At 45.7% G+C, this 25,724-nt stretch overlaps 2 protein-coding genes across 4 annotated transcripts; one reads left to right on the forward strand and one right to left on the reverse strand.

Annotated features, from left to right (window-relative positions):
• Nucleotides 1-8,681: 8,681 nt before the first annotated feature.
• LOC136299335 (uncharacterized) lies at nt 8,682-10,167 on the reverse strand. Its single transcript, XM_066200851.1, has 2 exons — nt 10,157-10,167; nt 8,682-9,258 (listed from the first exon to the last, which is right to left on the reverse strand). Exons 1-2 carry the CDS (start codon nt 10,165-10,167, stop codon nt 8,682-8,684), a joined length of 588 nt encoding a protein of 195 aa, XP_066056948.1.
• On the forward strand, nt 8,685-25,295 carry PRKAR1A (protein kinase cAMP-dependent type I regulatory subunit alpha). Of its 3 annotated transcripts, XM_066200886.1 has the most exons (12): nt 8,685-8,787; nt 9,800-9,863; nt 11,749-11,927; nt 17,012-17,185; nt 17,807-17,898; nt 18,082-18,143; nt 18,643-18,689; nt 19,226-19,384; nt 19,820-19,880; nt 20,145-20,266; nt 20,861-20,942; nt 22,739-25,295. In XM_066200886.1, the coding sequence occupies exons 3-12, from the start codon at nt 11,751-11,753 to the stop codon at nt 22,909-22,911; spliced, it is 1,149 nt and encodes a 382-aa protein (XP_066056983.1). In that variant the 5' UTR covers nt 8,685-8,787; nt 9,800-9,863; nt 11,749-11,750; the 3' UTR covers nt 22,912-25,295. The 3 variants fall into 3 exon arrangements, with proteins under 3 accessions (XP_066056983.1, XP_066056985.1, XP_066056984.1); XM_066200888.1 differs by lacking the exon at nt 9,800-9,863 and having other exon boundaries at nt 8,688-8,787; XM_066200887.1 differs by lacking the exon at nt 8,685-8,787 and having other exon boundaries at nt 9,231-9,863.
• Nucleotides 25,296-25,724: the final 429 nt, after the last annotated feature.

Consider the following 25,724-nt stretch of genomic DNA (forward strand, 5'->3'; position numbering starts at 1 on the left):
GGCGTGCGTGAGGGGATGGGGCGGGGAAGGGTGGTGGTGGCATCGCTGACCGGAAAACGAGTCGCTCCGCCTCACCGCTTCCTTGGCTAAACGGCGCTTTGAAGAGTTGTTTTTCTCTTTTTACGGCATTGACATCCTAAACCTAACGGCATTTGTGCATCACTCCTGTGCTTAACACCGCTGTTGCTGTGGGGAGGGTCGAATCTACCGGGGAAAACACAAAGGAAAACAAACCTCCGAGCCAGTCAGTAAATGACAAATATTCCAGGAGTCAGGGCAATGACATTAGCAGTGCACAGAAACGCCGGGGCAGAGCCTGCAAACCCCCTAATTAGATGAGTAATCCTCATGTGAGTGCTGAAGTCATTGGCCCCAGATCACTTGATGTGCACCACAGGACTTTTGGAAAAAGAGCCACATGCAATACCATCTCCATGAGGCAGATTCCATGTGGACACATATATCTGCCTGGATTAAACCCCCTCTGCAGCATGGGGGCCTTGAAGTGCCCGTAATATTCCCCTGTGAGGGAGTTTGAAGCCTGCAGCAGTGAAGATGATTGATTTTGGGGAAGGAGTAGGAAAATACACATCTTCAAAACACCGTTTTGGAGGGAGGTGGATGGTGGATCATCCCTGGGACTCAAAGCACATGAATGACACTGCAGGGGAATAATTTTAAAGGCACCCTGCTTGGGGGGAAAACAACTTCTGTTCCAAGGGGCCTAGTGGGAAGTTCTAATAAAACCCAAACATGGAATAGAAAAGCTGTTTTCGAATGTCCTGAAACTGTCCCTGTGGATCAGCATAATTTGATTTTGAAACAGGGATGTCAGAAAGGAAGTGGGGTTGTAGAGCAGGAAAAAATTAAAAACAAAACAAAGGCCTCCAACAAACAAAACCAGGGAGACAGTGCCTTGTGTTTCAAAAAAACCCCAGTTTCTGAGCAACAGCAACAGCTGGATGTTTGCTGCTTGGGCAATCACCATGGTTTTAAAATGAAACCTTGATAAAGCACCCGAGACTTGGGTAACACAATTATTTTTTGCAGCTTGACTGATGCAACCGTGTTGGTCAATCCTCCTTTGAGCTCACTGCCTGCAGTGGCTGTTTGATCAGCAGAGGTGGGAGAAACAGGGAGTTCTTGTCCTCTGCCTCGGAGTGAAAAGTGTTGGTGGCCTTTGGAGCAGGTTGGGTACAGCCATGTCACCACGGTGGATGTAAGGTCAGGGCAAGCTGCTCCTGGGGCTGGAAAAGCTGCTGTGTGTTGGTGAAGCCCTTGGAAATCTCAGGATCTGTGCTTGGGAACATTGGAGCAGTTGGGTGCTGGGTGTGAAATAGAAGCTGGGGTGCACTGTGTGGAAGCTGGGAGTCTTTCTGGTTAAAGAGATGAGGTGTCTCTGGTGTCTCAAACATAAAAAAAAAAGCTGAAGTGATTTTTCAGGAATACAGCTTTGGAGAGAGGTGGTAATTAGGGTAGTAGTTAAATCCCAAGGTATTTCTTGGGATCTGAGTGTATGTCACACCTGGGGAAAATGGTCTGGCAAGGCCAGCAGAGAGCCCTGCCAGACCCCAGAAGGACAGTCCTTGTGCTGATGCATGTGTTTGCTGGGAAGAATACATCAGGAATTGGCCTCCCTTTCCTGACAGTCCTGTGACTGAAGAAACTATTGACAGTAACAACCTCAACTCAGTCATTAACTCTAAACCCAGTCCAGAGTGGGACCATCTGATCTTAAACGGTTCCCAGTGCAGAAGACATGGTGTGAGGGATGTTGGTTTGCGATCTCCACCCTGGGTGTTTGTACTGAAGCCTTGAAGAGGAAACAGAGGTGAAGGGGCTGGGAAACCAGTGCTGTGCCCAGAAGGGCCTCTCCCACCCACGGCATCCTGCGTGCTCCCATTCCATGTGGGAATGGTTGGGTACTTCTTGAGAGCTTTTAGGTTTTGCCCTGGCTCAGAGTTTGAATTCCAGCTAAGTTCTTCCCTCTAAGACAAAGCCCGCTGCCACTGATAGGTCTGGTATTTTAAATCTGTTACAGGAAAATAAAAGAGTCTTGGCAGAGCCAAATCTGTTCAATATCTTTCTATCCTTCACTGGAATTCCTGATAATCAGAAGCCTGTTCAGCCTTGCAGGGAAAAGGTGAATGTGTAATAAGGAGAGCAAGTGTTTCTAAGGGCAAGGAAACCACTTTTCCTTGTGGAAGGAACGGGAAGAGGTGGCACGGACATTGCTCTGCTCGGTTTTGTTACCCTTCCCGAGTGTGTAAAGCAGGTGGATGAGGACGAAGGGGCTGCATCACGACCTTTAGGAGCTTTAATACATGGAGTGTCGAGCACTGAGGTGCCAGTGCCGGCTGGTTTAGGATGTCAGACAGACAATAAATGCTGCCATCTGGTGCCCCGAGCAGGCTGCACACAGCCGGGCCAGCATCACTTCCCACGCTGCGGTGTCTCCACACCGCGCTGGTTAAATCCTGCTCTTGGCATTATCCCGTGGGTTACCTGCACCTCCGCCAGCAGGAAGAAGCGCTGACATCAGGGAGAGTCGAGCAGCCCTGCTAATGGAGTGCTAGAGAAGGGAAAGTGGAATTTACACCTGCACTCTCCTTGTGCTTTGATGAGTTCTTGTTTCTGTCACAGCAAATAAGATTTTTCCTTTTATGCAGTGGAAAAGTGAGAAGAAAGCAAAGAGCTGGATTGATTGTCAGAGGCCATTCTGAGTTTGGAAGAATCCTGATCACAAGATGCAGGTACCACAGAAGTCACCACTTCAAAGCCCTTTTTTAATATCGTGATTCCTGTATTAAATATAAAAAATGTGGAAAAGTAAAAAACAAAGGACAGAACACATTTGTGAGAGTCACCAGCAGACTGGCTTGTCTTGCTGAATTGTCTGGACGGGTTCTAATGTGGCATGGGGAGGGGAAGGGGGACACAGGAGATGTGTATGCCATGTGCACAAGGAAGCGTCACTGCCCTCTGTTTAAGGTACAGAAATTGGGAAAGAATCATGGAGACTCTGAGAGCCACGTGCATCAGCCAGGGCGAGGGAAGAACAGGAGCAGTCATGGCAGACTCCACAGCCAGTCTGGATGTCACCAAGGCTTTGTGAGCCGGGCTTTTGCTACTGGTTCCTTTTCTGTATTAGGTGCTGAGCCTGTCCCAGATCCTGCCAGGGAGGGAACTGTGCTTGGGAGCAGCCCTTGCAGACGTGCTCGATGAGGTCAGAGGAGAGCTCGCCACTGGATGTTGCATTTCCTTGTAAGTTGGATTAATGCTCCTTATCTTGTCCTTGCTCTGGCAAATGCTCCATTTCCTTAAGTAGCATTAGGACATCACACTTGCCCTGGTCATGGATTATCTCACTGGGGGCCTGACACTGCTCACAGGAGCGACACAGGCCAAGGGTGGCTCATCTTCCTGGCTCTTTGGGGTGCACACTGGACTCTTTAAAGTCTTGGAGTGTTTTCAGCTGAGAATCATAAGACCTGTACCACAGAGAGCAAAGGGGTTAAAACTGGAAGGGGGAGAGAAACTTTTGCCTTCCCTTTAAGTCTTGGATACAGCACTAATTGTAATTCCTCTGTAATTATCTAAAGATCAAAAAATGTTCTGACGTGAGAGATCAGAACAAGTTGCATTGTGAGAGGGAGACTGGGAACACACAGAGGTCCCGACAGCCAGAGGAACGTTGGGTTCCCACACGGCCTGGTGTGACCAGAGCAGGGAGCAGCTGGGAGGGAGAGCTTTGGGAGAGGCAGGCTCACTGCCCAGGCTCTTAGCATGGAAGATTTATCACCTGGGGGACTTTCTCCTCTCCCGTGCTAGAGGAGACAAGGAGGGGTTTGGAGGGGAAGTGGCACAACGTTGGTGTAATAAATGCATTAATAGCAGAGTTCCAACTCAGAGAATGCACAGCAGCATCTGCACTGCCCACAGCACTGTGGCGCCCACAGAGCCAAGGGCGCCTCCATCCATGTGGATGCAATGTCCTGACTTCTTTTGCCAACCACACTGGATCAGTTCTCCTGGGACTGGCTTGAAGCTTGTTCAAGTAGTTCAATTACTGATCCCCATGGCTGGAGCATGCAAACCTCTCATGAGCTTGGATTCATGCTCAGCCCAGAAGGTTCTTTTATCCTCATTGTGCTGGAGATGGAGTGAGGCTAAGTGACTTCCACTGGAGAGGCTGGAAATCAGTAGGAGGGCAGGAATCTAGAGCAGCATCTCTTAATCATCTTGCTGCTTCAGATGTAAGTGTTACAGCTGGAGAATGAAAAAAGGCTCTATCGTTTTCCTGTGGGCACACAGTGCGGGCCAAGCAAGCCTGAGCTGACATTTCAAAGACCTTTTGTTTTTCAAGTGGGTTCCTTCCATCTGGGAAAATGCTCTATTATCTTGGGGGGAGGGAGGCAGCAACTTGCCTCAGAAACGGCTCGGTTCTGTAGCCAGTTTGTTAGATGTCAGTCCAGACATTGTTTGGATGTCAGTCCAGACCAAGGAGAGTGGATCTGACCAATGTGTTTACTTTGCCACCTGCTTTCAGAGAAAAGCACATAAGCAAATTCAAATGTTTTGAATGCTTTTATGTGTGCATTTATCTTGCAGGAGAACTGTGTTCCAGATGATACTCTGAGAGGAAACTCTCCCCAGATTGTGTTAAAAGCACAAGAACTGAGGATTCTTTTCAATGGGGGTATTTACATTCTGTTACAAAAGAAACACTGGGAGCATTTCACAGGCATTCCCGGAAAAGAAGTCGGCAGTAGCTGCACACTGTCTCAGTGCTCTTTAATTTGGTTTGTGTCAGAGAGATCTCAAAGTCAAGAATCACATTTGCAGATGCTTGGGCGGTTCATGAACTGCTGAGTCTGCCCAGAGGTTGTATAAAGTTAATGATGCAGAACAAAGCCTGTTCACATCCAAACTGCAGGAGGCACAGACCTGCTGCTCTCCCATCTCCTTCCTTCTCTCTCTGGAGGCATGAGCCTTGCAGGGGCTTTTTTTGCCCCACTTCAGGTGCTGTTTTCTATCTCCCAGTTCATGTGGGGCAGCCTTACCCTGACCTAGAACTGTTTCCCACTGCATTAATGCCTGTCCTCATCTGGAGCTGAGGAGAGGGAGAGTCCTTGAAGTGCAGAGACACCTGAGCAAGGAGTTCCCATGTCAGGAGGGTGCTTAGAGGTTTCTAGCCTTTCTGTTGAGGTGGAGGTTAATCACTGATCTAGGACAGAACTCCCTAGGCCGGGAAAGAGAATGCTGAGTTCAAGTTCAACCTGGCTGGGTGGCAGAAAGAGCACCATTTTCAACGTCAGAATTTAACTGGGGTATCCTGGCTTTTTCAAAATGCTGTGGAGCCTGGGGTTCAGCCAACACAGGAGAGCTGTGTGCCATAGCTCTGATAATCACAGCCTCCCTCACGCTGAGCTCCTCAGCACTGACTCAGGAGGCAAAATGTTCCCAGTGTTGCCCCTTGGGTGTTGGGAGCCTTCCAGCTGGGAACCACGCTGGGAGTCTGCAGGGCTGTGCTGCAGCAGGCACGTCTGGCAGATGGAGATGGATCCCCTGACTGGTCTATCTGTTAGATCTGGGTACTTCAGGGCATTTTTTTTCTTGGCACTTGCTTCCTCTGTTTTGAGTTTTACCAGTCATTCTCTTCTTCAAAGTAACATATGGAAATGGTTTGGGATGTGCCCATAGCAGACTGGGTCTGCACTGGGGACTGTTTCACACAGCTGACGTCAGCCAGACCAAAGCCTCCACACACCACGTCTCTGGGTCCACAGGGGTTCTGAGCCCGTGAGTCATGGTGGGGTTAGAGCAGGAAGTTCAAGCGCTGCCTTTCAGACTCTTTTTGGATCACATCAATTCCTTGCTCTGTTTCTTTATCACCTTTAATTTGGCAAAATTACAGATTTTGCACTGTAAAACTCATCCAGAGGCTCAGACTCCCTGGCAAACACTGCACTGCTGAGGGACAAGTGTCATTCTGTCCCTGCATGCAGGTATACTGAAGTGTCACACTGGAAGCTGTCAAGATCCAGAGTTTGACCTGGAACCCAGACATCCTCAAATAATCTATTGTTAAACAAGAATATATTTCTGGGTGTTTTGGTTTCTAATCTATGGATCTTCCTGTGAATCACCGTGTGGTGCTGTTAGCCAAGGTGTGCAGCAGAAAGAGAGGGTTATTTTCAGTGCCAGTTAAACGGAATACAAGGAGCCATGCCCAAAGGATACAGTGTGAACTCTACCTCTGGCACCTCGTGGTGCACAGTGAGCTCACAGGTTTTAATTCCACTGATGTTCTGATGTAGATTTCAGGGCTGTTTGGGATAACGACAGCTTCTGTTTGTAGATGAAACCTTTCTGTACCACTTAAACTTCTTCTTTCCCCATTCACTCCACCCCAAGACAGCACACATGCTGCAGTCACCCTGATCAGGAGTGTTCCAGGTAGTGCTCTCCCCCTTTGAAACCCCATTTGTACCTCAAGGGTGACGGGCACATGATTTAACACCTAAAACTGTGTTTGTGTGACAAAACCATTGGCTGCTCCAATCTGCCATGGGTTTGATTCACTTGGTTTCAGCCCCAGAGGCTGCTCCAGGACTGTGGCACCTCACAGAACATGGTTCTAAGTTGGGTGGTACCTTCAGTAGAAGCCCCTGGCACTCCAGCTCCTGTGCAGCACCCCAGCTCCCCACAGGCACTGTTCATTAGGCTGCCACTGACCTTTCAAGCAGCTCCTTCTGTTCCACGCACGCAGCGGGGGTGGGTGACGTCTGTGCTCTTATTTCCCACCTTGGCTCACACACTCTTTCCCCCTGAGCTCTCCTCTGCTCTCCAGCAGCCACAGCCCTGGGCAGAAGATTGCTCCATGAGAAACGGATGTATGAAGCTGTCTGAAATGAAAGTTGTGGGAATAGCGCTGACGGTAATGCGAGTTACTTACTCAGGAATGTTTAATTAGATGGTTAAGATCAGGATCTGACAGTAATTCAGACCAGACCAAATAGAACAGGGCTTTGTTTGCTTTGAATTTCTCTGACGTCTTCGGCGGTGTGAGGATTAACACGTGGGGATGTAGGAGCATCAGCTTATGGAAGTGTGATTTAACTCTGAGAGATCAAGCTGGGGGAAGCTGTGCCCAGTGAACCTGGGCTGGCTTCACAAGACTCCTCCTGAAAGCTGGTTCTGTTCCCCTCCTTGCTCTCCTGGCTCCAGGACTCCAGCAGGGATTGCATCAAGTACAAGGGAATACTTGTTTCCCTAAGAAAGAGGACGTTGCAGAACAGGTTTTACACACTGGGCCGAGCTTTGTTGCAGATGGGATCTATCCCAAAACAGCACTGGGACTTGTCCAAACAAGGAGGAGTGAGATGTGACACTAGCAGGCAGCTTGTAAAGAAGAAAAAGGGGTGGTAAAAAGCTGAAAAAGAAATGTGTAGGTGGGAATGCAGATGACTTTTTGCGGTGTTCAGAAACTTCCAGTTTTGAGTTACAGAAGGAACTGTCCTAAAACCAGGTGAGCAAGTAATTTGGTGTTTTGATGCTGTACTCAGACAATGTTTCACAAATATTAATTGCTTATTTATATTCTTTGTGAAAGTACCAGCTTTGAACTTAATGTCAGAAAATCCTGGACCCTGGCTTCTAACTAACCCAGATCAGACAGCAGCTGTTAAAGATCTGGGGAATGTGAGCTCAGGGGCTGGACTGGGTCTGTCACAATTGCAGGTCCAAGATCTACACCCAAGTTATTACTCTTTTCTTTCTTTAATGTAAGAGCTAATAAACAAGAGACCCCACAACAGGTCGTTCCTGATGGCTTGTGTCACTGCACAAACACCACTGTGTTCCCGTATCAAAATATACATTAAACTGTTGCTATTGAGAGTACTTTTCACTGTACATTACGTTATTCTCCCATATGGGTTAAGCACAAGTGAGTGTTGGCTGAAATGATGTAACATTAGAGTCAAAAGCTGAGTTAAGTTCTGCGTTGCAAGATCAGCAAATGCGCAATTCAGGGATCATTTTTAGGGTTCATTTCTCCTTCCCAAGCCCAGAGATGGGCTCTGCCCGTGCCAGCACAGCCCGGATATTCGGTGACTTCTTACTTTAAATCATTTCTTACAGCTTGGAGTAGACAAACTGAAGGGAGTCAAAGGGCTCATCTCAGCAATAAAGACACATGAAATAATTCCTCACGCGGATTTACATCGATTATAGAGAAATCTTTGCCAAACTTGAATATCGTTTATTTCCCTCCATCTGTAACAATCTCTGATCTTTTAACTGGGTCCTTTCCAGGCCGGGGATCGCCAGCACCCGCGGCCGTGTCGGTGTGGAACTGACGCCCCGGAGGGTCCCGCTCTCCCCAGGGCATACGAATCCTCCCGACCATTCCTACTCCTCTCAGGGTTTCCCACTGCTCTCGCCATTCCCTCTCCCCTCAGGGTTTCCCGCTCCTCTCGCCATTCCCGCTCCCCTCAGGGGATCCCGCGCCCCTCACCGGACCACCCCCCCCCCACCCTGTTCCCGCCAGCCCCGCGCGCCTTAAAGCGGCAGGCTCCTCCCGCGCCTCTCCCCCGCCCGTGCCCGCGCCGCGCCCACCGTTGCCCCTTTAAGGTTACCGCGGCGACGGGCCCGGGCGAGAGCGAGGCGCATTGACGTCACGGCGGGCGGGGCCCGTCCGGCCGGTCGGTTTCCGGTGCCGCCGCTGCAGCGAGGCCGCGGCCGGGCCGGGACGGGCGGGGGGTCCCGGCGGAGCCGCCGCAGGTGAGCGGGGCGGGGGCGGCGGCCGGGCGGCTCCGGGGCGGCGGCGGGGCCGGGGCCGGGGCCGGGGCCGGGGCCGGGGCCGGGGCCGGTAAGAACCGGACGGGACGGGCGCGGAGCGGGAGGTTGCGGCCTTGGGGCGGGGCCGGTGCGGTCCGGTTGAGGGAGCGGGGCCGGTGCGGTCCGGTTGAGGGAGCGGGGCCGCGGCTCCGGGGCTGCTGTGGGGACAGCGGCGCCTTCCCGGGCCGCTGCCCGAGGGAACACCGCGGGCTGTGGGGCCGCGCCCGGCGGCGCTTCCGGGCCTTGGGGCCGCTTGTGCCCCCGCGGCTCCGTGTCCCCCGCCCCGGCGGTGCCGGCTCGGTGCCTCCCCGGTGGCCCCGGCTCTGAGGCGGCCGCAGCCCCGCGTTGTGTGAGGGCCGGGCTGGGCTGGGCTGGGCTGGGCGGGGCAGCCACGCCTTGGGGAGCTCGGGAAAGCTTTGGGAATGTGCAGGAAAAAAAAAGAAAAAAAAAAAAAAAAGCTTGTAGAAATACCGGGGTTTTCACTTTGCCCGTGATACGGCATTTCCTGCAGCGGTGTTGCCCTTCTGGCGTGGGCCGTGCCCGTGTCCGCTCCCGGAGCCCTGGGCTCCTCCGGGCTGCTCAGTTGGCGCTGACCTTCACCGTGCGGGCTGGCAACACAAAAGGAGTGACTGGAGAACTCCTCGGCTCTTCCTCAGCCCGTGGGAAGGCCACGCTTTTGTTTATGCAACGCCCAATACACGTGTGTGTGTGTGTCCTTGAGCAGGGATTAAGTGTGACAAGAACGAAACCTGGTTGAGGTGTTGGTAATTCCATATTAACTCGAAGCCTTCTGTAATCTCCAGCAGCAGAATTTGGAGGAACACGTTGTTATGTTGTCTCTGTGCCCTGGGTTTTCCTGCTGCTGCCTCAGCGGGATAAAACCCCTGATGTGACTTCAGTGCCTTGTCATTTCTCAAAATTATTTTGACTGAATCCGTTTTTTCCCTTTCAAAAGCTGATCCTGGGATCAACATATCTTACTGCATATTAATAAGCTGTTGCCACACCCCCTGTACCAGGTAACTTTCTTTATATTTCATCCAGAAATGCCCTGAGAAATTCTTTCCTGTTTCTTTACCTCTCACAGTGTTAATTTTCTTATGAAAAAAAAAAATGACATGAAATGTGTGTCTGTATACATGTATATGTAAGAAATGTGTTTTAAAATGGTTTTACGACCTTGTGGTGGGCTCAGCCAGGCTAGATGCTAAGCACCCACCAAAACTGCTCCATCACTGCCCTCTTCAACTCAACCACAGGAGGGAAATATAAGGAAAGGCTCCTGGACTGAAATAAGGGAGAGATCACTCACCACTTTGCCATCATGAGCAAAACAGACTCTGCTCGGGGAAATTGGTAATAAATTAAACTAATTAAATTTGAGTAGGATAATGAGAAATAATGCCAGATCTTACAAACATCTTCCTGGCTCTCTCCCTTCTTTCCAGCCTTAGCTTTACTCCTGATTTTCTCCCCTTCCCCTCAGCCCAGAGGATAGGGATTGCAGTCAGTTCATCACACATTGTCTCTGCTGCTCCATCCTGCTCAGGGGAAGGCTCCTCACACCTTCCCTATGGGAGACAGTCCTCCATGGGCTTCTCCAGTGTGAGTCCTTCCTGCAGCCTGCTCTCCAGCCTGCTTTCCCTTCCATGCTCACAGCTCCTGCCAGAAAAGCACTCCAGCACAGGATTCCTGTGGGGTCACACTCTGTGCATTCCCCTCCTCCTGTGTGGGGTCTTCCACAGGGTGTAGGTGGATCTCTGCTCCCCGTGGATCTCCAGGGGCTGTGGGTGGATCTCTGTTCCCCATGGACCTCCAGGGGCTGCAGGGCACAGCTACCTCACCAGGGGCTGTATCAGAGGCTGCCAGGGAATCCCTGCTCCACCTCCTGCCCTGACCCTGGGGCTGCAAGGCCGTTTTTCCCATATATTCCCACTCCTTTATCTGGCTGAAGTAGCCATTTCTCCTCTTTCCTTAAGTACCTTGTCCCAAAGGCTCTGCCCCGTCACTGATGGGCTCAGCCTGGAGCAGTGGCATTTTCGTATTGGAGCTGTCTGGCGTTGGCTCTGTTGGCCATGGAGGAAGCAGCCAGCAGCTTCTCACAGAACCCCTCTGTACCCCCTGCTACCAAAATCTGGAAGTGGAAACCCAGTGGAAACAAACTGGAAAGGAGGCAAAAATCTCCGTAAGAACATTTTTGAAAGTGTCGTAGCTGAAGTCTTTTGAAGCCCTGGCATCATAAGAGATGTTTAAAGCTGTACTCTTCATTATTTACAGCTGAAGAGGTATTTTTGGGATTGCAGTGTGTCCATGAAATAAGTGGTGAGGTATGAGCAGGTTTCAATTACCCAGGAGCTTTTGTGAGCGATGCTGTAATCCATGACTTCCGTTAGCGGGCTCTGCCTTGGCATTTGGGCTTTGGCTTCAACCTGAACATGTTCCACTTCCGAATGCTGCTCATGCTTGGCCTCTCACATTTCCAGCTTCCACCCACCTCTCTCCTGGCCGTGGTCCCTCCCTATGACCCCACACAGACAGTGCAGCTCCTGACAGGAGCCTCCAGTCCTACAAAATCCTCGGCTGAACAGCAGGAAGTTCAGGTGGAATCTTCCCTGGCTTGGAGCACTCACAGGGCTTGAGTTGTTGAAGCTGTTTTAGCTCAACCAAATGCTTTTCCTTTTCTGCCTGTGGCTGTAGAGCCCCCAGAGTTTTGATTTCTAGTTTCTTTCCAGGCACTAAATAAGTTCAGAGCATTTTCTTTAGCTTAGTTACTACTCTGGTAGGTAAAACTATGTTTTTTCTGTGGTGTCAATAAGATAATGCAGCATAACTTCGTTTTAGGCAGCAGCATCTTTGTTTGCAGTAGTTATTTATTATTTAACCTTCTCCTTCTCTTCCCTTCAGCAATGGCAGCTTCCAGCAGCAGCAGCAGCGAGGAGGAGCGGAGCCTCCGGGAATGTGAACTTTACATCCAAAAACACAACATCCAGCAGCTGCTGAAGGATTGCATTGTCCAGCTGTGCACAGTGAGACCTGAGAGACCCATGGGATTCATCAGAGAGTACTTTGAGAGGTTGGAGAAGGTAAAAATACAAAAACTTATGTTTAAATGTATTTAGGGGCTGGGCTGCAGATTTGACCAGTTGTGTTGACTGTTTGTAGTTGGAAGTGATGCTTTTTGGAAGACAGATTCTGTTTTCCAGTAGTTTGTGCAGCTCTGTCATACCAAAGCCTGTAGGACAGAACATAGGGTGACCAGGAGACTTATCCTGCTGGGATACAGCTGTGATCCCAGCTCAGTGCTTACTCATGGAAGCTGATACACAGCATACATGGATGTGTCTGGAGCTGGAGAACTGTGGAGTTTGACCTTGCTGGGTGATAGTGAGGGCATTCAGATTCTTCTATTGATCTCCAGTAATGTGGGCAGAGCACAGAAGTGGTGCCAGTGGTATTATCCAGGCCTAGCTGGAGTCAAATGGAAGTATTTGCATTGCAGATCTCTGGAAGGGCGAGCCTGCTTCTGCCTTCTCCTGGGAGTTCAGTGTTGGTGTCCCTCTTGTGCTTGTCCTGAGGTCCCTTTGGTGTTTTTGTTGTTGTTGGAAGCATTCTGGGGTCTTGGGAATGGAAAGCATTCAGAGTTGAAACAGTGATTTCCCACTCTTCTGACCTGTTAATTTTGTACATTGGTATCTAAGCAGGTAGGAAAAGGAGCTGCAGTGGAAATGGGAAGATGAAAGGCTTGTGCAGAGGAAAGGTTGGATGCAAGTATACTCAGAACATGGAATTAGCAAATGATGCAGCTGTGACCTTGTCCAGCAGTGGTTTGCAGGTGCTGCTCTCAGTACTTGTATAGGGCAGTTAGATATTTATCTTATTTTTTTGTTCTAGTGAGTTACTAAGTGCTGATACAAAGAAGAAGGAAATTAACACTGGAGATCATAAGTATGTCTGGTGGAAATTGTATTTGAATGGAAGTGTTCAGGATAAGTACTGGAAAATGCCCAAGGGTTGCAGACCAGCTGCTATAACTTATGATTTATTTGGGGAACATTTTGCTTATGAAATTAAGAGCTCTGATTTTTTTTTTTTTTTGGATGTGTGCGTGTGTGCATGCATCAGCAGCAAACTAGTGAATAATGAGGCTCTTTTCTTTAAAATCCCTTGTCCCTGCCTGTTACAATGACTCCTTCCCCTCCCCGGATTCTTGAGTTTTGAAGTACTGCTAGGTTGGGAATTTTAAAACATCACCACAGGTACCCATACACAAAATTTTACTGAGTAAACTGCATTACTGTGCTTAGAACAAATCCTAAACCAAACCATATGTGGGGATATAAAATGGGATTATTTGGGTGCTTTTGTGCAGTGGATTTATGGCCAACATGCAGTATTTAGGAAGTTAATTTGTTTTTTAGCAAGATAACAAGTCCAGCTCTGAATTTAATGACATGAATGTTGGAATTGAATAAGTTGATGATATTATTCTGGTGCACATTGGCTCTCTGTGTACTCGGTCAGCCTACACTGAAGCTGAAAATAAAAGTGGTTAGGTAATGTTTTTTCCCCTTAAATTGCTCTCACAATTTTGGTCAGGGTCTTCTCTCATGGCTTCCAGGTGCCCTCTAGTGCAGCTGTAGCTACAAATGAAATTGGAGCATTTTTTTGTTGCCTCCTAGGATTTCAAACTTGCTGCAGGTTCCTGTGGGTGGTTTCCCCACTCAGCCTGGTACATTATATTACATTATCCAGGTAAAGTGGTGCCTCCAGAGCTCTCAGGTGACAGAGCTGTGAACATCCTGTGCTGGGCAGGAAACTCCTGACATCCTTCTCTGGAGAGCACCAATGCTCAGTAATGTTTTTAACCAGCTCCAGCCCAGTCCTCAGCTCTGCCACAGCAAAAATGCCTGAAACTCACTCTGCTCCACCTCCCAAAATCCTGGCTTTTACATCTGTAATAAAGCAGAGCAACTTTTCAATGTGCTGCCTAAATTTTCCTCTCTCTGACTATCTCACCTCAAGTTTTTTTATAAGATGGATTTTTGAAGGAACACCATTGAAAACTGAAGTGAGCTTGCTATTTTCTCTCTCATTCTCTTGACAAGTCATCTCTTCCACTGCACACAAACAGAGCTGATTCACTGGCATGTTATTAAAATATGTTGAAGAAATTTAAACATGCTTTAGAATTTCTGCTCAGAAACATCAAAATTGCTGCCTCCGAGGTGGTTACAGCTACTATAGGAATTCAAATGTCCTCTTCTGGGTTATGAAAACTGTTAGCTGCATCTAATTACTACTCATTGATTGTGTAAATGGTTTTATTTTATGTGTTTGTGATGTGCTAAGGGCTCTGTTCTCTTTGCTGTGCAAACATGTCTGGTAATAGCAATACCTGCCAAAAGCTGTAATAGCTCTCCAGCCCTGGGCTGGGCTGGGCAATGCAGCTTGAGCTATGGAAATTTAATGTAGAGATCATTATTGCAGCCTGCCAGATGAATCCTGCCTGTTGGACATGACTGTCCTCTGGAATAGGTGCGTGCTTGAAATATTGTGTGATGCAGTTATGTGCACATCAGGCTTTAGAGAAAGCTGGAATTAGTGTGGTGGACAGGTAGTCACCGTCCCTGTTCCCCACCACCCGACCTGCTCAGATACCTAAACATTCTCCCATTTTCCTAAATGATTATTTTGCAAAACAAGGTACTTTAGGAGAATATACTGTGCAATTGTGAATTTATGGCAGAGCCTTTTTTTAAAAAAATACTTCTGTAGCTTCTGAATGTTTAATTTTTTAAAATATGGTATAAATTAATTACTAATTAACCAGAAGAAGTTGAGACTGTGTCTGGTGCAATGACAATTAGCAGGTTTTACAGTGTACACCATAATTCTGAAATTGTGAAGGTCTTCTTCAGTAGCTGCTAGACTTAAATCTGAGTATGTGAAGTGTCATCCCTTCAGTATTACTTGTAATAATTGAAATGGACTTGATAAGCATTTGTTATTTGTCAAGAAAAATAAGGCTTGCAGTTTGTGACTGACACTGAAAACTGAAAGACAAAGATCAACGCTTAGTTGTAATAAACAGATGAACTTTATTCCTAAATCTTTCTCAAATCCTGGGAATGTTTGTACTGATGAGTTCAGAGCAATCTGAGTTTCTTTATCCATTATATGTTTGATGTGAGGAGCTTCCAGACTTGAACAAGCACGTTTTCCTCACAAACACTGGCTAAATCCAAAGGTATCTGAGAGTAACAACTGCCACTCTTTCTTTAGGTCCTCCTGTAATTTTCCTCTGATCTATTGGTTTAATAAATGGGGTTTAGTGTCAGAAATTGTAAAAGGTATCTATTAAAGAGATGAAAACCGAGATTATAGGATGTCATGGCAGAGAGTTGTCTGGCAGTGTGTAATATGAATATCTGGAGATTTATGGTTTAGATGACAGTGATGTTTGGAGTTGATAGTCTTGGAGGTCTTTTTTAACCTCATTCTATGGTTCTGTTCTATGATTTGTCTCAGGGCAATCTTCTTGGTGAGTGTGTGTGTATGGACTATTTAGAATAACTGGTGTATTTTACATTAATGCATTATTTTACCCACCTGTGACTTGTTTCTGTGTCCATCCCCTACCTTACTATACTAAAAAAAGAAGTTAATATTAAATTTTGGGTCAGACAGAAGTTACCAGTTATATTTTTTTGTGTTAATGCAACTTCCTTCTCCCTGAGTGGGACGTTGCCCTGAGGAATCTCTTGAAGAGTGTTTTGATAACAGCTCCCTCACTAAATGCTGATGAAGTGCTTCAATTTCTGATCACAATATTTAATATTTTATGTGATACTGGAAAAAACCCAGCAGCTGGTGTTCACTTATTTAAAAAGTGCCTTTTTTAATGGCTTAAGCATTTTGTATGTGAACAAACATGTTCTGTGGTTGATGGTGAGGCAGTTTACACCAAACACTTATTACTTCTCAGGCTATTTATATTTCATCTCTGTTGAGACTTGTTCCTCTAAAATCAGAGGACAGAAACGAGTTTTAAATACATTTTGCTCCCATGGCTGGGAAATGTGGCACCATTTTATCAATGGGAGAGGAGCAGGAAGTGAAACGTGAGGCGAAGGAGCTCCTTGGCTCTGGGAGAGGGGGAATGGAAACTCCCAGGAATGGTTATCCCATGGCCCTTCCCTCAGGCTGGTGTCATCCAGAGCCTCACTGCCCAGCTGGGATCAAGGGCACTGGGACAAACCCAGCTTTGACAAGGGCTGGAGCTCTGGGAGAACAGATGAGGCCTTGTTCTTTCACAGAATGTCCCAAACCCTGTTTCCTAAGGCTGGGAAAGTCATTTGAGCTGTTATGATGTCAGTGCTCTGACTCCAGGGTTGGCTGTTTTGTTTTTAATCTGATTTTAGTTGATTGAGGTGAATCTTTCAAAGAATCAAATTTCTGTGTGTCAAGTTAATTAGAATTTGTGTTATTGTGGGTACCCTGGTCTTCTCGAGTATCTCTACAACACAATAAGTAACTGAGGGAAATAAAGAAAACAAGTAACCTTGTGCAAGGTTTGCATGAGGTTTGCATAAAAAAATTCCCCGTTGGCCTCCAGCATCCTTCCTCCAGCTCTTTTGAAAGCAGTGTTCATGTTTCTTTCTCCTAAAATAAATGTTGGTTAATGAGTGTCAAGTTGGTCCATGACTCGACCTCTTTAAAAAGCTTCTCATGTAACACGGATTTCTGAGGAGTTGCTTCTCTGTCTTTCAACTCCAAAAAGGCTTTGACACCTCGCAGCTGAGGGAGGAACTGGGGCTTTGCAGCTGGGAAAGTGCCTTCAGCATCCGAGGAATGTCCTCATCACCTGTTGAGTACACTGGCAGAAACCAGAATCAACTTGTTCACACTAATAGTTTAATAAATGAAGGATAACTCAATAAAATAAACACCATTGTGATGTGACTGGTGGAGGAATGAAAGGCACATCTACCACGTGTTTGCAAGGCCTTTGATCTCAGATGCTGCAGTCTCCTGTTTGCTTTAATGTGGGAATAATGGTACACAGGAAGCTGCCTGGTGTTGGCAGGCTGGGCTGGAACATGATACATGACTGCTTTACCCCCCCCTTTGGATTATGTGACACAAACGCTTCTTCCTTCCTGTTTAGGAGGAAACAAAGCAGTTGTTGAATCAGCTGAAGTCTGGTTCTCGCTCCGACTCCCGGGAGGATGAGATCTCCCCTCCTCCTCCGCTCAACCCTGTGGTTAAATATCGATCACGACGTGGGGCCATCAGTGCAGAAGTCTACACAGAAGAGGATGCTGCCTCTTATGTTAGAAAGGTGCTCTGGCTCTTAAACCTTGCTCAAAATTACATCCACAATCCAGGAGTTTATCTGAACCCACCTTCCATCCCTCTATCTGTCAAGCTCCTGGAGCCTGTTACGGCATAATTGCTGTAAAAAGCAGACCTGTGTGTGTGGCTGTTCAACTGAGGACAGAATAACCTATCATACAATTAAACCATTCATGCATTACTTAGACCTGTTCCCTTTGAACTCATGTATATTTAGAGATGTGCATATATTTAGATATATTATATGTAATGTGCTTCCAGTTATTTGGCAGCTGCAATAACATTTGGCCTAATGGCAGAGCAAGCTTGCTGCTGTTCCCAGGAAAACACAGGTTGAAGACATATTTGTCCTCTTGCAAAAAACCTTAGAAACTGAGCATGGAATTATGCTTTTAAGTTGCATAAATTAATATAAGATTATATTTTCCTCGTGTTCAAACTGTCTGTAAACACTGACTATATTTGGGGTTGTTCTTACAGTGCTTGAAAGAAAATGGGAAAACTCAGCCAGTGTTTTATAGTAATTTAAGTTGTTTATTTACCATGGGAAATGCAGAAATTTTTCATGACAAAAATTAACCTTTTGCTTTTTCTGATTCTCTCCTAGGTTATTCCAAAAGATTATAAAACCATGGCTGCTTTGGCAAAAGCAATTGAGAAGAATGTGCTGTTTACCCATCTTGATGATAATGAGAGGAGGTAGGAGCAAATCTTTGTGGGGTTAAGGTTTGTGGAGGTGCAGACTTCAGAAGAACTAAATGTGCCACAAATCTGCAGTGGTCGGTGGAACCACAGAGCTGCAGGAGCAGCATTGATGGGTTGGGGGTACAGATGTGTGGAGTTGTGTGGGTTTTTGTCTGATTTTGGTGTCCTCTCCTTCAGTGACATCTTCGATGCGATGTTCCCCGTCACTTACATTGCAGGAGAGACTGTCATCCAGCAAGGCAAGTGCCAATGTTTGCTCTGGGGAATCATTTGGGGATGGGGAGCTGCCTCTGGTCTAGTGCTCTTGGTTTGTGTTTATTTTTTAATATAAAAGCAGGGTCGCTGCAGCCACAACAATTTCTTGTTGTGCTCCCTGAAGCACTTTGTATTGAAGTGAGGAGTCAGAGCCACTGGAGGAGGATGTGGCTTCCTTGAAGAGATTATCTGTTGGGAATATTGTCCTTTGATGACTCTGTAGAAGTGTTATGTCAATTTATGGATCTGGTTTGCCTTTCCAGTAATCCTGGAATTGCTGCTGATCTCCTGGGAGCCAGTTGATGTCCCCTTTCATGGGGCTGAGAGGAGTGTGAAATCAGCAAAATGTGATGTTTCACCCTGCAAACTGTGCAGAAGTTTGTCAACCTTGTTGGAGTCTAAACATCAAAGTTGGCAGAGATGCCAGTTCTTTCTTCATATATTCAGTTTAGTGTATATTCAATTTTTTTTTCTCTTCTTTAGGTGATGAAGGCGATAACTTCTATGTTGTTGATCAAGGAGAAATGGATGTAAGCATTCCTGGTAGTTTATTAGTGATATGTTCATTCCTGGCAGAAGAATACTCTGATATTTGTAGGTCTCTTCTACAGACCCTGCCTTTAGCAGCTTTTCTCATTTAAGTTCTTACTTATAGAAGTTTGTTTTTGCTCTTTAACAGCTCAGTCTGGCTGCACAGACTGAGTTGCAAAATGAATGATTTGGACACAATACAGTTGTTTTAGGTGTGCAGGGTGGAGTTGAGGTGTGGGGCAGGCTTTAAGAGCAACCAGACTTTTTATTTTCCAGCCCAGCTCATTCATAGCCCTTTATGACCCAGACCTTGTTGAGATGTTATTTCTCAGGAGTCTGTGTGTGTAGAGTGTGTGCAGGAGATGTAGAAGAGAATCCCTTTGTCAGTGAAAATACAAACTGTGCTGGTGTTGGAAGCGTTGATAAAACCCTGAAATGATCAACCCGAGTACAGATGTGAGAGTTTCCTTTTACTGCCAGGGGAATAGAGGGCAGCAGGAAGCTGAGGTGTGTCTGAGCATGCTGTACCTTGCAGGTTTACGTGAACAGTGAGTGGGCCACCAGTGTGGGTGAGGGTGGGAGCTTTGGAGAGCTCGCCCTCATCTACGGCACCCCCCGAGCTGCCACCGTCAAAGCCAAGACCAACGTCAAGTTGTGGGGAATTGACAGGGACAGCTACAGAAGGATCCTGATGGCAAGTATCCCTCAAAACCCGGGTTTCTGCTTTGGGGGTTATGTGTCCTGGGTATCTGTCCTTGTGCCTGTCCTTTGCTGGAGTTATTTATTCCAAATCCTGCTGTCTCTTTAGTAATCAGAAAGCTGATTACTCAATGTGCGTCTCTCAGGCACAGGGCAAGGGGGAGTCTTGCATTTAGTGAGGAAAACAATGCCAGTATTAAACTGAGCTGAGAATTTAATAAGGCTGCACTAAATGCTGAGTACTTTAGGAATGTTGCTCAACTGGAATATTACTGAGACAACTCAATTTCAAAACATTTCATCTTGTGGGTTTGGGGTCTGTGAAACAGAACACTGTGTGCCTGGTCAAATTTGTTTGTGTCTGGAGTTTTATTTGGAGTAGAAAGAAAACTTACTTTGTGTCCTTTCCTTTTTTTTTTTTTTTTAATAGGGAAATACTTTGAGAAAGAGAAATATGTATGAGAAATTCCTTAGTAAAGTATCTATATTGGGTAAGTGAGAAGATTTTTGTTCTGGAGTGGAATCAATTGCCACATTGTAATGAAGCTGTTACCCAGCATTATGATGATTACAGACTGTTGTGGTAATTCATCACAACTGCTTCTCTGCATCAGAATAACTCTAATTCAGGTCTTGATCACTGATGCACAAATGCAGCCAGAAATACACTGACCTCTGTGTAAATACAGAGCAGAAGGTGTAATTTGTGCCTTGAGAAGACACTCCAGTAGTGAAGTGAATTCTTAACTCCGTAGAATCTCTGGACAAGTGGGAACGTCTCACTGTGGCTGATGCCTTGGAACCGGTACAATTTGAGGATGGCCAGAAGATTGTGGTCCAGGGAGAGCCAGGAGATGAGTTCTTCATTATCTTGGAGGTAAGCAAGCTCAAAATGAAAAGCTCAGAACTTGACTTTTTTTTATTGTGTCTCCGAGCAGGTGCTTGGAGAAGAACAAAACATAAGAATGTACTTCCAGACAATCCCTAAAGAAACATCATCTTACTGGACATGCAGTAACTTGGATTTAGTTTTGCTGTTTTCACAAATTACACTTCCAGGGAAAAAAAAAAATAGCAGGTTTCTGACTGAAAGCAGTTTATCTTTTTGAGAGCAGAGACCTGTTCTAGGTAGCCTTTAATGCTTTACTAGTGTTTTCATTGTCTTCTGTCTGGTGGTTTGGTTTTTCTGGGTTTTTTGCTAGTCATACTATAATATTCCTACTGTTATGAGGAAAGCCAGGAAGAAGTCACTGCTGTGGACATGTAAATGTTCAAGGTGTTTTATGCTTAGACAGGAGAGAAACAGTTGTTCTTATACAGCAGTCAGGTGAATTGTGCAAGGACTGTGAAGTGGTTTATTAACTGTGGCATCATAACAGTTATTTCTGGACAGCAGCTGATTGTGTGTGAAATTCAGTGTTTGGAGTGGTGCTGGGGATTCCAGCTGTTTGACTGCTGTCATTTATTGAAGGGCACAGCTGCAGTGTTACAGCGCCGGTCAGAAAATGAGGAATTTGTTGAAGTGGGCAGACTGGGACCTTCTGATTACTTTGGTGAGTGATGTTGTGACAACTGTGGCTACAGACACCACTGTCACCATTTTGTCTGTGCTGTGTCGATGGTGGAGCTGAGATGGTGAGATGGATTTGTTTAATTACTGTTTTGGACTCCTGTGGTTGCTCTCAGTGCTGGGTGAAAATCAGAGTCACTTGGCACTCGGGTGTGCACACAGGATGTGATCCTTCCACACTACTCTACTGTGAAAGATAATTTGGCCTGACCTCCCTGCCCTGAGCACAGCTAAATTTGAAATGACATCGTATTCCTCAGGGCTGTGTCCAGTTGAATTTCCTGTGTCTCCAGGGATGGAGATCTGACAGCCTCTCTGGGCAGTTTCTTTCTTTGTCTAACCAGCCTTGCTGTGGAGAGGTTTTTTCCTTCATGCCTGACAAGAATTTCCTGTTCTGCAGCCTGTTGCTTTGTCTCTGTCTTTACCTGTGCAGCCTGGGTTTGTCTTTGTAGTCACTCACCACACAGCTGAAGACAGCAGTAAGATAAAAAAAATTCCTTCCTTGGCCTTCTGTTCTCCAGGTCAGAAAGGAACCTGCTGTTCAGTGGTTAAATACAGCCCTCTCCCTCTCAAATCCCCTAACATTTTTCTCATGTTTTAGCTAGTTCCTCTCTTTCCTCTTTCTAAAACCTTCTGGTTGTCCAGGTTTTCAGCTCTGGATGATGTAAGCAGCAAAGCCTCAGTTGCAAGGCATGAATTGGGATGGACTCGAGTGCATGGGCTCTGCCCAAAGGCCTGCTTGGCTCAGGATCTAGGACTAGACTTCATTCTGTGTCATTTCATATTTTCTAATATTTCCCTCTGTGTTCTCTTGAGTTTCCCACTCTAAAACTAAATATAATCACAGTCATTGTGTCCAGGTGCTGCAGACCTTTCCTTCAGGGGTTTAACTCTCCCTTAGAATCTCCTTTTTCTTTAGCAAGCCTCTCTTTTGGAGGCTGCTGAGTTCAGGAGTTTTAACTGGGCACAGAGGAAAAGTTTTCCTCATATCTTTTGAACATCCCTTCTGATAATGCAGGCAGAAGTGTTCTCCAAGAACACCGAGTTCTTTCCTCAGTCCTGAACATGGAAAGAACTCCAGCCCAAAACCAAGCAAACAAAACCCCAGAGCTGCTGCTGTGGTTTCTTCCATGCTTGTTGTAGGAATGTTAGGAGTTGTTTCTGTTGCTGATAACAGGGGCTTGCTGAACACTTCATTTCCAAATATGTTGTTCAGCAGTTGGAACAAAGCTTTTGGCATGTTTGTGCAAACCTTAAGAATTGGGGATCCAGTGGGACTTTAAAATGCTCATTTTCCACAGCCCCATGACAAAGTCAGAGTCTTGATTCTGGCCAGCCAGCAATGGGTCAAAGGCTTCTGTCTGGTGCATGAATGTTTTGTTTACTTCAAAACCATGCTCTTGTTGTCCTGAGTTTCCTAGAAACAGCAGAATTGAGCGGTACTATTAGAAAAATAAATACTTGTTGGCTAGGAAAATTACATGGTAAATTGAAACATTACCTTTCCTCAAGCACACACAGCACTGAAATTTTTTTTAGGCCTTATTTTCAGAGAGACTTGAATGTGAACAGGCTTTTTAATAACAAAATCATCAAGTAGGCTTTTTTCTATTTTTAAACTGCTTTTACAGTTGCTTTTAATGTAATTACTCGGTACTTGTCCTGAGCAGCGCTAAAGCCTGAATTACCTTCTCTGCAACTGAAGGTGGAGAAGGGTCATTTCTTTGCCTCTTTTTCCCCATTGATTGGTAACTCTGCTGCCTGTTTGTGCTGTCCCAGGTGAGATTGCTCTGCTGATGAACCGTCCTCGTGCCGCCACCGTCGTGGCTCGTGGCCCCTTGAAATGTGTGAAGCTGGACCGGCCCCGGTTCGAGCGTGTGCTGGGCCCCTGCTCGGATATCCTCAAGAGGAACATCCAGCAGTACAACAGTTTTGTATCGCTGTCTGTCTGAAACTTTCCTCCCTGTCCAAGCCATGCTTCACCAAGTGCAGACTGCTTCCTTCCCCCTGTGCAGAGCCACATCGCCACTGGCATTTGCAGCTTCCTGTCCGGTTAAAAAAAAAAAAAAAAAAAAAAAAAAAAAAAAAAAGAAAAAAAAAGAAAAAAGGGGAAAAAAAATAAACTGCTTATCATGGCACTGTCATTAATTTAGAGCATATTATTTCTGTGCTCTCTGTCCCATTAAATTAATAGAAAAAGTTCAATGGAGACGTTTGTTTCTCTCTGTGCACCAGTGTCCAACTCAGGCCAGTGCAGCCTTGCTTCAGCAAGGGAGAGACCTCCTGGCACCACGCCATTGCCATAGACTGAGGAGGTGATGGTAAAAGAGAAGGGAAAAAGTTCTTTTAAAGGTGTTTCTCAAATTATTGGACAGATTCTAAGGCTGTGGTCATCACCTGCTGTATTTCTTTTCACATGAGAGCTACCCTTGTAATTGAGCTTCTTGGGGCTTGGGGTTTTCTGGGTTTCGTTTTCATTTTCTGGGTACTGTAATCCTAGGTTCAGTCGTGAGGCATCAGCTGCTAAGAAAGCCACAGTTGGAATTTACCAGTATAATTGTTCCTGTGTCTGCTGGTTTAAGATTGCTTAGTTCTGTTCTTGTCAAGTGTAAATCAAAAGCTTTCCAGGTTAATAGTTCTGGTGAACTACTGCAGTTGTTGATCCATTTGCTGACTTGCCGCAACTGATCTTCTCCACTTGTTCTTTCTCCAGCCATAGATTTGCCATTTAAAACTCTTCCTGTTCCAAGTGGCAAGAACCAAATGCTACATGAAATGCCTGACTTTGGTCTCTAGTACATAGGTTGGTGTAAGAATGGTGCAGCTGTCCAGCTGTTAGTACTGTTTGAGTGCTTAGATTGGTGTAAAAGTCGAAAGCAAACATTTGATTTTCCCTGTGAATTGTTTTGTTAATCCTCAGTTGACTTTTAAAAAAATCACCATCAGTTCAAGTGACCCTTTGTTACCAGGGAAAATCAATGCTGAGTGTTTTGGCCAGGATCAGTTGCAGGTACAAGATTGCTGGTCTGTAAAGCTCCATTATTCTTGACAGAGAATGTGAGGCAGAAAACCTGAATGTTTGAACTTTCCTGAACAACACTCAGTTGTTTTAAGTTCTTAGAGCTGTCAGTTCATCATTTTAAAGATGGTTCACTATGAATCTAGTTCGAAGCCAAAAGGTGCATTCTCTTTTCTTGCTTATGGAATTTCCACCACACTCATTTATTTCATCCTTTTTTTTTTTTCTCCAAGTTCAATCTGTTGCGGAGTCTTAAATGTATTTCAGTATTTCCCAGCTTTGTGTTCCATTAATCTGTGCTCACCAAGACTTCCCAAAAGTTTTTACTGAATTCCACGGTTCAATAATTGTAGGCAATTTTTAAGGTTTCCTTTAAACTGTAATTTATATCAAGTAGCATAGGTTTGTATTTGGGAGTGACAGCAAGCAGTTTGGCATTTGTTGTGCAACTACTTTAACGATGGAGCCCTCGTTTTATTTCCTTTCTGAGGTGGAGTGGATGCAAATCCAGTGTTTTCCTAGGCATGGAGAGAATCAGGAAGAGTCTGCTAATTGATGCAGAATAATACTGAAGGTATCAAGCCTTTACAAAAGGTTTCAGGGTATTTCTGAAACTGAAACCCCAAGAAGGGGATCGAAATGCTTGTGGTTTGAGTTCTCTATTCACGAGATGTTGAATAGAGGATTTCTGCCAGAGTCCTTAAGGAATGAGCAAATGCTACCTTTTTTTGGTTCTTTTTTTTTCTTCCTTTTTGGGTTTTTTTTTTGGTAAAACTTTTTTCTTAAGTTTTGACTCTGCAGGTTTTTTCTTCGTATGTGTTCTTTGTGTTATATTAAAGCACCAAAAACTGTGTAAACCAGTTAGAGCTCCACAAAAAAAAATGCACATTTTTTTAATATAAGGCTTTCTAATCAAGTTTCACTACTGCATCTTTTTAGCTTGCTGTTTACTCCCTTTTGTAGTTTTACCTACAAGATTTTAAGATAAATCAGCTAAGTCTGAGTTAAATATTAAACACAGTTATAGCTTTACCTTCGTGTGCAATTTCAATATGTTTGAAACCACAATTGGCATAGTTTTGCCTTAGCTAACATTCAGGGCTTTAGAAGTAATTTTTTGCTAGTCTATCTTCAGCAAACTGATGAAGTCTATTGCCCTAGGAAGCTATAGTCAACCAGAGGACCATTTTTGTATTGTTACCTGACTCTATAAGTCTGATTTACTGTATGTGCTAATATATTATATTATATTCCTTTTGTTATAGATTGTCCTAATGGCAGGTAAAGCAATAAAATGATTTAAATTCTTAAATGCAATCAGCCTCTTTTATTTTATTCCCTGCCCCTACATCTTGTTTTCCTTTGGCTTCAGAGGATGTGTTATGAATGAGGCAGCAGAAAATAAGCAGCTTAATGGATTATCTTGGTGTAAACTCCAGAGGGGTGAGTTCAGGTCCTGCCTTCCCCCTGGAGCCTGGGGAGAGCTTGGTCTCCACGTGCCAGCCTGGGAATTCCTCTGCAGTTGTACCTGTGTCCTGTTTGGCTCCTGGTTGACTTGTGCTGCTTTCGTCTCTCCCAAGGTGTTAATTCCCAACCCAGCCATGATTTTTGGAGCTTGGGAGTTTTTCTAAGTTGACTGCTCCCATCTCTGCAACCCCTTAACGGGCATATGATGGATAATGATGAAAAAGTTGTGATGAGGAATGGAAGAGGGGGATTTTCAACTGTGATGAAGTAGAACAAAAT

Source organism: Chamaea fasciata, unplaced genomic scaffold, assembly GCF_029207755.1.
Source record: "Chamaea fasciata isolate MVZ Bird 193981 ecotype frontalis unplaced genomic scaffold, bChaFas1.0.hap1 SCAF_19, whole genome shotgun sequence".
Lineage (NCBI taxonomy): Eukaryota > Metazoa > Chordata > Aves > Passeriformes > Sylviidae > Chamaea > Chamaea fasciata.